At 37.1% G+C, this 12,601-nt stretch overlaps 1 protein-coding gene across 1 annotated transcript; it reads right to left on the bottom strand.

Annotated features, from left to right (window-relative positions):
* Positions 1–7,357: 7,357 nt before the first annotated feature.
* LOC121765815 (cyclin-P3-1-like) lies at positions 7,358–9,595 on the bottom strand. The gene is made up of 4 exons (XM_042162063.1): positions 9,429–9,595; positions 9,251–9,317; positions 8,071–8,540; positions 7,358–7,976 (listed from the first exon to the last, which is right to left on the bottom strand). Exons 3-4 carry the CDS (start codon positions 8,496–8,498, stop codon positions 7,724–7,726), a joined length of 681 nt encoding a protein of 226 aa, XP_042017997.1. The 5' UTR covers positions 8,499–8,540; positions 9,251–9,317; positions 9,429–9,595; the 3' UTR covers positions 7,358–7,723.
* Between the last annotated feature and the right edge of the window lie 3,006 nt (positions 9,596–12,601).

Here is a 12,601-nt window from a genome sequence, read left to right as displayed (position 1 = left end):
TCAGATAGAAAAAGGTTAAGCTCTCTAGAGATAAAATATCATATAGCAAGTCTGTGTTGTAAGCTGTAATCCCAGATCAAGCAATACAATCTTGCCCTCCCTTCTTCCCGTGGACGTAGATTTACTTCAGTAAATCGAACCACGTAAATTCTTTGTGTCGTAGTCTTTATTCTCTACCAGCATTTACTAACATCAGAAATTCGCGGATCCATCATCTAGTTCTGGAGATTTCTGAGGGGATCCTGCAGAGACTGGCTAAGGTGGGTGAGGCAGCGCTCGTCGTTGGGATCGGCAGAGGCAGCGGAGAGGAGGAGGAGGGCGGCGGCAATCCAGCCCCAAATGATGCCCATCATTCTAATCTTAACACACAAAGAAGAGAAGATGCACGCCAACTGTTTGTTGAAATGCCAGTGGGGGATTAGAGATAATGGTGATAGTGTTTTGAGGAGTAATCAAATGTAATTAGTTGTTGTCATATATACTTCATAGTCATTAGTTATTAATTACATCACCATTTGTAAGATAACCCAACTTTTGATGTGCTTCATGGATATGAGAAAAATAGATTACTATAACCAAATATCACAGACACATCACTCTAACCGTGGAATACATCACTCTAAGCATGTTTCTACTTCACTGATGTTAACAAAATAGATCACTATAAGAAAATATCACAGAAACATCACTCTAACCGTGGAACACATCACTCTAATCATGTTTTTACTTCACTGGTGTTAACAAAATAGATCACTATAACAAAATATCACAGAAACATCACTCTAACATTGGAACACATCACTCTAAGCATGTTTTTACTTCACTGATATGAAGAAAATAGATCACTATACGCATATATCACAGAAACATCACTTAACCGTAGAACACATCGCTCTAAGCATGTTTTTACTTCACTGGTGTGAACAAAATAGATCACTATACGCATATATCACAGAAACATCACTTAACCGTAGAACACATCACTCTAAGCATGTTTTTACTTCACTGATCTTTGCTTATAGTGATCTATTTTTTCATATCAGTGAAGTAAAAACATGCTTATAGTGATGTATTCCATGGTTAGAGTGAAGTGTCTATAATCCTTGCTTATAGTGATCTATTTTCTTCATATCAGTAAAGTAAAAACATGCTTAGAGTGATGTTCCATGGCTACACTTGTCAATCCCACAATGTGAAGTGCATTATTACATTTGCTAAAAATCAAATTCTCAGATTTTCAAAGTAAAGGAAGAGTTTGAAGCAACCAGACAAGTAGCAGTGCTTAAAGATTGTTACGAAATCTACATTTGATGTTGTGTTAAAATTGATATCCTCCCATCCCATTAATGTCGTCCTAGTTGTATGAGCATTGAAGGAGCCAAAATGTGTAATACTACTATATTGTATTAATATACATTTATGTCTGATGGATAATAATGGCACAAAATACATGAATAACAAATACGATGAGACCAACCTTAAAATAGCTACTATTCTAAACCTATCTCTCATTCTCCGCTACTGATTTGCTAGTTGAAAAAGGTAATGGACTATTATCAACCAAAATTAGGCCATCAGAGATGGAGCCGAAATTAGAAAAGGGAAAATAGAGAAGCATGTGACTTCACTGATGTGAAAAACATGTAACTTCACATTAAGCATGTTTTTACTTCACTGATGTGAACAAAATAGATCACTATAACTAAATATCACAGACACGTCACTCTAACCGTGGAATACATCACTCTAAGCATGTTTTTACTTCACTAATGTGAACGAAATAGATCACTATAAGAAAATATCACAGAAACATCACTCTAACCGTGGAACACATCACTCTAAGCATGTTTTTATTTCACTGATGTGAACAAAATAGATCACTATAAGAAAATATCACAGAAACATCACTCTAACCTTGGAATACATCACTCCATTAATATCACGAATTATTGTATATATTGAGAAACAATCAAGAAATGGTAGTAGTAATAAGTTGAGCAACAATCAAGAAATGACGCAAGTAATAAGTTGTGCAAAAACTAAGAAAGAGCAGTAGTAATATGTTGAGCAACAAATAATGAACTCATTGTGACATTTCATCAAACACATACTGTGCCCATATTAATATACATCTATTCTTCTTTATCTTATAATGAATCTAACCAAAAGATTTACAGAAAACAAAAAAACAATAACAAAATTTATAGATAATCAAAAACAATTTCACGAAAAACATTTTAGAAATCCATCGAAATTTTCCAACAGCTGCAACGATCACCAGAAACTTCTCCTCCATCACCGGCGGTTCCGCCTTAGAAGCTCTATCTCCTCCTCCATCGGCCTCGAGGTCCCTCTCGGCGTCTTCGGAGAGCTTCCAGTAGGAGCAGGCGAGGATCAAAAGAGCGAAAGCGATGAGCCTCAGCATCGCCGCAAGTCCGCCGAACAGGTACGGCACCGGCGAGTGCCACGGCGACCGCGGAACTGGCGACGGCGCTGCTGCTGATGATGCATCAAAATCCACAACTCCTCATCCACCCTCTCCTCTCCCTCCAGGATGCTCCGGAGCTCCCTCTCTAGCTCCATGTTCCTCCGCCGAAGCGCCTCCGACGCATCACGGTGGCGGCCAGAGATCAGCACACAGGGTGAGAGAGAGAGAGAATGATAATAGAAATAGAGAGAGATAATGTGTGAATGGAATGTGTATGTGAGAATATGGGAATGAAGTTTATTTCCAAAAATACCCCTATACTATTTTTATTAACTAATAATGTGTACTTTTATTAACCATTGGATTAAGATAATATGTGGCTAAGATTTGTTCTCTAGTTATATACTTAAAATTAGTTAGACCTTGATCACTCCTATATATATATAGAGGGATGTATTCATTTCCTTTTTACATATTTTGTTCTAATGTCCTTCTTAATCTCGTCCATTCAATTTCAAGATCTGATGGCCCAAAATAATGCCACATGAATTTAATTTAATTGATTAAAAAAATCAAAAAGTTCAAAACTTGGATACACAAATGAGTTTGTTATGGTAAGTAGCTTGATTTTCTCCCTCAAAAGATTGCAGCGGTTTTCTTCTGCAGATGCACGATTCTGTATTTTCTCTCTCCAAATTTCATTCTCTCTGAAGATTGCAGCGTTGAAGATTGCAGCGTTGAACCACTTCCAGATTCATGACATCTACGTTGAGCAATACGAAGGTATACGTTCCATATACGTGTATGTGTGTATCATTATACGGTCGGTGCGATTTTAGTGACAATTTGCGCAGTTTACATTTCACTTGCCCCAGAAATTTGGATATCGTTTTCAGGAAAAAGACAATTGTGATTTGTGAACTTGAATGCCGTGACTGTCAATTCACTCTGTTTATTTTTGGAGTTTACCAAACGGTTATTTGTTTGGGGTCGGGGTGGGGGCAAGTTTAACTAAAAACTGAGATGGAACAATTATTAGGCTAACGAAATTAGCATATACTTCTGGAAAAGAGAGATTCTGTTTTTTGACTAAATCATATTGTTGAGAATTTAGTTGGAATTTTGATTTGACGCTAAAGCTTCTAGGTTTTCTGAATTTTATTTTGGTTGATTTTATGCTCTGCTTGAAACGATCTATGAAAAGAATATAACCATCATATCATGCAAGGATTAATGGCAATAATTTGTGACAGACTGATCAGTGTAGAACTAATGTTAATGTGATTTAGAAAGCTGGTTTGTAATGAACTTGAGTTTTGTTGTGGATCCTTGTATGTGTTCAAACTTTCATGGTTTAGTTTAAGATTTATAAAACCGTCGCAAAGTCCACAAGTTTCAATCATTCATCTAGGGTTTAGATATCATCTCGGCTAAGGAGTAATTTTTACTGATACACATAATGTACATATATTACACTGTAATGGTTTTTTTATTTTCAGTAATGGACGATTTATGATCTGTAATGTAAATGTTTGCTGAGCAGTTTAGTTTAAGATTGGCCGTGTTTGATTGTTCGCCGTACGTTTCATGTATTCCCCAAGGGTTTAGCAATACTTGGGACTAGGGTGTAGTATGTACTAAGTAACAAAACCGTCGCCAAAGTCCACAAGTTTCAGCCATTCACCTAGGGTTTAGATATCATCTCGGCTAGGGAGTAGTTTTTACTGATACACATAATGCACATATATTACTCTGTAATGGTTTTTTTATTTTCAGTAATGGACGATTTATGATCTGTAATGTAAATGTTTGTTGAGCCGTTTTTTTTGCGATTTTATACAGTGGTGGTAGTTATACTTGGTAATTCTCTTCACCCATTCACCTATGTACACAACCGTCAAATAATGCATAATATTTGATACATAATGTATACTACTAGTTTAATAATGTACATATTCAATCAAATAATGCACTAAGGAATATTATATTAGCAGATTCGAGAGTTCTCGTTTTCACCCATTCAGTCATGTACACAACAGTCACATAATGTCTTACACTTGATAAATAATGTATAATACTTGATAACTAGTGTACAGAAGCAATCAAATAATGCACAAAGGAATATGACTTTCACCATTCACCTATGTACACAAGCAGTCACATAATGCCTATTACTTTATAAATAATGTAAACTACTAGGTACATAATGTACAGATTCAATCAAAAAATGCATTGCATTCACCCAATCACCCACGTCCCTCACAAAGTAGTCAAGTAATGCCTAATAATTGATAAATAATGTATACTACTATATAAACAATGTACATATTCAATCAAATAATGCCCACATGTATACTACACTGACTAAATCTCCCGTGTACACAAGCAGTCAAATAATGGATACTACATGATAAATAATGCGCACATGTATACTCCGCTGTTGGTTTTGATACGCACAAACAAGGGATGAGGAAGACGGGCAATGTTACAACCTGGTATTATGTTGTATGCAATAGGGAAGGCAAGAAGAAGTCGAACGAGGATGACCAATTGAATGCACGAGTTTCACTCATTTATCTAGGGTTCAAATATTATCTCGGCTAGGGAGTAGTTTTTAACGATACACATAATGTACATATATTACTCTGTAATGGATTTTTTATTTTCAGTAATGGATGATTTATGATCTGTAATGTAAATGTTTACTGAACACGTTTCATGTATTCCCCAAGGGTTTAGCAATCCTTGGGGCTAGGGTGTAGTATGTATTAAGTTACAAAACTGCCGCCAAAGTCCACGTGTTTCAGTCATTCATCTAGGGTTTAGATATCATCTCGGGTAGGGAGTAGTTTTTACTGATACACATAATGTACATATATTACTCTATAATGGTTATTTTAGTTTCTGTAATGGACCATTTATGATGTGTAATGTAAATGTTGGCTGAGACGTTTTTTTGGTGATTTTATACGGTGGTGGTTGTACCCATGTACACAAGCAATCAATTAATGCATAATACTTGGGAAATAATGTATAATACTTGATAAATAGTGTACAGAAGCAATGAAATAATGCACAAAGAAATATGACTTTCACCCATTCACCTATGTACACAGCAGTCAAATAATGCATAATATTTGATACATAATGTATACTACTAGTTTAATAATGTACAGATTCGTCTTCATCCATCTGCTTTCACAGTATTTATCTGGCTTTTTTTTCACTTCATTGTTCCTGAATCTCAGCTGCTTCGCCGTTGTCCAACATACAACATCAGAACATTATTTAAATGGGAAGCTATCAATATCATTTTCATTAAATAATGCATCATTCACTCATGTACACAAGCAGTCAATTAATGCATAATACTTGGTAAATAATGTATAATACTTGATAAATAGTGTACAGAAGCAATTAAATAATGCACCAAGAAATATGACTTTCACCCATTCACCTATGTACACAGCAGTCAAATAATGCATAATATTTGATACATAATGTATACTACTAGTTTAATAATGTACAGATTCAATCAATGCACTAAGGAATATTATATTAGCAGATTCGGGAGTTCTCGTTTTCACCCATTCACTCATGTACACAACAGTCACATAATGCCTTATACTTGATAACTAGTATACAGAAGCAATCAAATAATGCACAAAGGAATATGACTTCCGATGAAATTTTGTTGCAAAAACAGCCCAGCTATTAGAAGCAGCAATTTGATCCACCTCAGCCAAAATGCTGGTCCATCTAATTTTTTTTCAACCGGTACATTCCGCTACAAGAGTTCAATTTTGACAGTGAATCCGACGAAAAACGATCAATTTCTGGAGATACCCGGTTGCTTCCAGTGGCGGCTAGGGATTGGAGAGTGGGTGTAATTTGGGGAGACGATTTGCAGAGACTTGAATTGAGGAATAGACGTTTGGAGTGAGAGAGAGTGAGTAGATGAAAGGTTGTATCAAAATCCCGCATAAATCTCGCTCCTTCCGTTTTGGGAGGTTTTCAATCTTGATGTTTTACTAGTTTACCCTTATAATGTACAGAATCACCCCTATAATGCAATATGGGATAAAAAAAGGGATTTCATCCAGTCCTCCATCAACCTAATCTAACCCTCCAAATTAAGAAGAAACTTAAATCTAAGGGAGTAATAGGAGATTAATGTTCCCCTACATATATTTATATAGAAATGTGTATATATATTATTTCTCCCTCCTATCTTCTCTCCTTTTCTCTCATTTTTTTTCCTCATTTATTTAATATCTCATCTCTCTCCATTCTTCATTTGTTTCTCAATTTCATATATTTTAAAAATAAATATCAATGCACACAAATTATAACAATAGTTTTAATTGATATATACTCCTTATTTTAAAAAATAAATTTACACTAAAAATTATAAATACTAAGTATAATAAATATGTTTAAGACTTTTTTAATCTAAGCTAGTATTATTCATAGTATAATTTTTGTTTGTATTAAAAAGAGGAGTGTACATCTTCATATAAATCAAAATCTTATAAAAAACACAATAAACTATATATAGTGGTGATTGAACAGAATAACATTTTTCTACGATACATAAAAGGTTTAATTTCTGGATGTTTTTGAAAATTTACAACCTTGTTACTTTATAGAAAAATTAAATGTAAATCCCAATAATGTACTGCATATATTTTGTTAATATTACATTATTGCCCTTAATAAAATATGTGAAGATGATAAAACAAGCAAAGCAAATCTTTTAAGAAATTGAAACTATAACATCATCTTTAGTTATTTAAACCTAAATAGAAGGTTACCAGCTGATTGCAACTTGTGACCAAATTCCACATTTTCTGGTTAGATGGAAACATCAGTAAACAACAATCATTATCAAACAAGTCCATTTAACAATATGTTAGTTCAAACACTAGGTTAGGCCAACATAATTTATTCTCTCAATCTATGATCATCAATTTCAACATATTCCAGTGCACAAAATACTCAAGAATTTAAACATACAGTAAAGAAAAGTATATCAACAAACACCACAAAAATATTACCCTCACTCCAAGCTTCATACTATCAAGGCCAATGTACTGGCTATCAAAGTGGGAGAAGTGAAATGTCAGAAAACAACTCTACACACTTTCACAAGACATGAAATGCAAGTTAAAAATTCTGCACACATATGACTTACCTACTTAACCACTAGATTCCGGCCATCCCAAGATACGAAAAATGTCGAAATTCTTCATGTTGCACGGGGTATATGGTCGGATAGCAGCGTTTTTTAGCAGATCATCTAGCAACTGGTCGAGCACAGGTGGACTCTTCCTTGCTCGTCCAGCTCTCTTCAACCCCGCATGACTGGATGGGGTGCTCAACGAGGGCGCCTTTTGCTTCTCTTTTAAGGATGGAACAATATTTACCAAACGTCTGCACATTGACGTGAAGCCGGAAATCTAGAGAAAACAAGAACTTCATCTCCAATTTGTTGATCTCCGTTGTGCTCACGCCTCCCACTCGAGCATAATATGCATTATTGTAAAAACTGGAAAGTTATCAAATCAAATTTCATTAGAAGGGAATCAATCAACAAAGCAAAGTAATTAAGTAGTCGAAAGAAGAAATAGTATCTAACGTACGCGTCATCCATGAATTTTGCAGCAAGCATTACACTGGTGATTGTGAGCCGGTGAATGTTCAGGGAAGTAAGCAATGATTTTGTTTGCTCGATGAATCTATCCATGTATATGTACGCCACAACAAAGCACGAAGAGCTGCAGCACGAATACTTAAAAATCCGATCTATGTATTGTTGAATGCTAAGAGAAGGCGCTCTTAAACCGTGGAATACTGTGATGAAGTCTTTGGTTTGTAAGGTTTCTAGTCTCCTTTCATTTTTCTGTACGGACCTCTCTAGCAATGTCGATAAAAGTGACAGAATCTGGGGCTTTTCTATGCTGTCTATTCTGAAGTCCTTCAGCCCCAACACTACATAGTCATTAGAGCACACATCACCATTGGTTTCGAGGGCCAAAGTTCCCATTTTTTTGCATACCCTTTGGAGCATATACGTCTCTATCTAGAGGCAAACTGTTTAATACGGGCGATGCTGCAAATAATGGATATGATTTAGTCTCAGAATCCAATTTTCTAAACCGGAGACTACCTAAGTACTTAACTCTGATGAACAATAAGATTTGGCAATCATATAAATAGCTAAACATGGATTAGATTTCTTATTTTAAGTTTTCGAACATATGAGTACAACATGAAGAACCATCCTTGCCAGTTGCCACCATAGAATTCAAGCATAATCCATCTTTGAATTAACAAAAGAGGGATCTAAAGAAGTGAATCCTAAAATTATTATCTCTACTTTTTTCTACCATATCAGCACATTCAAAACATTAGTTAAGTCGGATTTCAACATAACATCTTGCATATTTTGAACAGTTCTTGATAAATCAGACCAAAATTCTATCAAATAAAAATATGGATGTTGATTCTGAATCTTGCTAGCCTAATTTGATTTGTATCCAATTTATACCTCTTAACTTCAGTGCAAGAGCTAGCTTCAAATCTCAGAGCCATGTTCATGGACTAACAGACAATACCCACAAATCATTTCAAGAAAACCCAAACAAAAAAGCCCTAAAACAAAACGAACAATGAAAAAAAAGAGCAAAAAAATATACTAATAATTCACATCCTCTCTACCAAGATTCAACATCAAGAAACACTCAGAAATAACAATAAAGATAGAAACAGTGAAATCAAATAAACTCGGAAAGAAGAAAGAGAATAAAGAAATAAACTGACACAGAGATCTGATGGTCCAAGCTTCTACATTTGCGAGAGTTCAGCAGCTCTGTTTCTCAATATCTTTCTGAAAATGGGGCATTCACTAAAGTAGATTTAGTGAATGAATGGTGAAGCAAGAAAGAGATGCTTGTTCCTTACTACTACAAAATTAGGGTAATCGTTTAGGTTACTTCACCTGGAAAGCAAAATGCATTCTCGCTCAGACAGCATAATCCTGCTCCACACCAATTTCACTTTTTTTGGCACTAACCATTCATTGCACTTTCATTTTTAATTATACTACATTTTCAATACATACAAACTATTTATGCATCTTAATTTATGAATTTGAATTAATCTCAATGAAATTTAATTTTAATCAAATGGATTACAAAATTGAGATAACTTATACTACTAACTGAGAGAGATTCTAAGGTGAGACTAAATACGATCGCCGCCGATATTAGAGCATTATAGCATCCACAACTGTGCTTTTGCCAGCTGCACGGTTGTGGGCCCGACCCCACTTTTTCTGTCTGCTCTTTGGCAAGAGCACAACACCCACAGCTGTACTCTTCCGCAAGCACGAGCACACTTAATTTAAAATTCAATTAAACAATAACATTACCATAATAATAAAATTCATTAAAAAACCTAAATAAAATTACAAATGACAAATAAAATAAAAACGACATAATTAAAAGCCTAAAAATTAAAAATTACATAATTAAAATACTAAAAATTAAAAAAAATCACTACTCGTTGCCGAATTTCATCCACATGTGGTTGATCTAGTTCGTTGAGGAGGAGGAGCGGGGGTATTCGCCGCGACATATGCTTCGTAAGCGGCACGATATTGTTCGTAGTATTCTTGTTCTTCGCGCTCCGCTTCCGCCATAATATGGGTGAAATCCATTTGAGGTTTTGAGTGAGGGATGAATGTGTTGATAGTTTGTATGAGAATTATGAATGAGAGATGAATGAGAGATGATTTGATGTGATAAATGGATGATGAATGTGTGTATTTATAGATGATTTTGGGGGGAAAAAATAAAAAAAAAATCAGAAAAACGGGCAAAAAAATGGCCATATTTTTGGGATTTGGAAAATAATTTTTTTTTATTTTTTATCATTATTTAAAATTAATTAACGAATTTTAAAAAAAATATATTCAAAGGCAACGGCTATGCCGTTGCCCAATCGTGTGCCGCCACGTCGACTGCTCGCTGGCACGGCGCTGCTCGATGCATCGAGCAGCGCGAGCGCAGCGGCGGCGAGCCTCGTCCTCGCCGCTGGCACGGACGGCGGCCTTCTTCCCCACCACCGTTGCGGATGCTCTTAGCAATGGGGCGCTCTTAGGCGCGCCCTATGCACCGCCACGTCATCGTTTTCATCCTCCTACCCTCCAACATGCAATGGGGCGCCCTAAAGCGCGTCCTATGCATTTTCTTTTATTTGAATATTTAAAAAACTACAAAAATTGGGAAAAAAACTTCATTTCATTTATAAAAATTAATACATTACAATACGAATTAAAAAATACGCAAACTCAGCGACGGCGGTTATGGGCCAACACTTTTTCAATCATGTCGTTCATGAGCTGAGCATGGTCTTGTTGGTTGCGCATTGAGGCCTCTAGATAGAACCTCATTGAAGCTCGTCGGTAATCCTCTAGCGGTGGCGCGGTCGCCGTGCCAGACGAGCTAGATGCATCTTCATCCGGGCGAGATATTCGTATGAACAAGTGAATGAGAAACGAGGTTTAAATAGACAAGATTCGGAAAAAAAAATTCAAAAACGCGTGCCATCCTTCGTGTCTATCGTCCGCGGAGCCCACGATGGTGCCCAATGGCGCGGACGATGGCCTATCGTCCGGGCTGTTTCCGCGCCCGAAGCTTAGGGTGTGGGCGTAGGGCGTGCCATCGTCCGGGCACCCACAATGGAGCCATCGGGCGCTCCCGAGGACGATGGCACATATCGGGCGCCCCATTGTGGGTGCTCTTATATGCAATCTCTAATCTATACTAGATATGAGGATGACCATGATAGGTCTTGTCATTCCAGATAGAGCAAGCTTGTGCTCGTCTCCCGAGCGATCTCATTGAAGTTAGTCTTTTTAATTAGCATACTTTATCATAATTTTATGAATAGATTAATTATTAAAAATAAATAATTATCAGAGTAGAGGTATAAGTTGTAGTTTGACAAAAAAAATAATAGAACAAATTATAAATATGTCAGAATACGGGGCATAATAGAATTAGAATATACTTACTTTTGGTAAGATTGATAACTCGTTTTGTTAGGAGTTTTGTGATGATAACAAGCACCAAGCTCGGCAAGTTCGTCAAGTTCGGCAAGTTCATCAAGCTCGGCAAGTTCGTCAAGTTCGGCAAGTTCGGCAAGCTCGGCAGCTCGGCAGCTCGGCAGCTCGGCTGTTATGACAACTCGTTTCCGGCAGCCGTTAGATCTGTTTTGTTGGTCAAGTTTTAATCCTAGCCGTAGGATTGAGGGTGCATCGGAACCGAGCGTGGAGTGTGCGACACGTGATCAAGAAGTTTGAGTTCAAAATTCTGTTATGCAACGGCTATTAGAGAAGAGCAGTTTGAGTTCACTTGCACGGCAGTTTCAACTGCATAGTTGATTCCTATAAGAACAGTTGCAGCTCCATATCAGAGATTCGAGAAGAACCGAGAGAGAAAACTCAGCTGAGAGATCATAACAACAATCAATAGCTAGAGTGAGAGATACACACTATCTTTGTGAGGAACTAGCTTGTATAGTCTTCGGTGTGATATGAGTTCATATGCGAAGAGGGAGTAGCTTGTTCTTGAGTGTGTGATCTTGTTGTATGATTGTAGTTCTTGATCGTGATTGAAGTAAATCGATTCGTTATTCTCCCGTGGACGTAGGCTTACACCGAACCACGTATATCCTCGTGTTCTTGTTGTTCCATTTCGTTTTTGCTCCGATCTCGATTTCCAACAAGTGGCGCCGTCTGTGGGAACGAGGAGAATCGTTGGAAGAAGTCGGAGATCAGTTCGAAAAGGGATGCGCAGCGGTCTTGGAGAAGCCCGATCCCGAGAGCAAAGGGAAGGCACCTGTTCTGAATGAGAAGGCACAGGCGAAGCTGGCTGAGATGCAGCTCAAGGCCTATCGTGCGGTGATCTTGAACCTTGGTGATAAGGTTTTGAGACAAATTCAGGAACAGAAGACTGCTGCTGAGATTCTTGAAAGGATCATCGCGGTGGAGGCAAAGGCGGAGGATCCCGTGAACCTCGCTGCGATGGAGGCGGTGGTTACGGACGTTGTGAAAGCACTGATGGATGAGATGTCGGAGATTGTGAAGATGATGCGGCAGAGAGTGCC

Source organism: Salvia splendens, chromosome 14 (genome assembly GCF_004379255.2).
Source record: "Salvia splendens isolate huo1 chromosome 14, SspV2, whole genome shotgun sequence".
Lineage (NCBI taxonomy): Eukaryota > Viridiplantae > Streptophyta > Magnoliopsida > Lamiales > Lamiaceae > Salvia > Salvia splendens.
This window is presented reverse-complemented; position numbering and strand designations above follow the sequence as displayed.

Excerpts from the sequence above, each read along its gene's own strand:
- LOC121765815 (XM_042162063.1), bottom strand. The coding sequence starts at position 8,498 with ATGCTCCAAAGGGTATGCAAAAAAATGGGAACTTTGGCCCTCGAAACC. Across the intron at positions 7,977-8,070 it reads GCAAAATTCATGGATGACGC|TTTTTACAATAATGCATATT; the intron begins GTACGTTAGATA and ends ATAACTTTCCAG.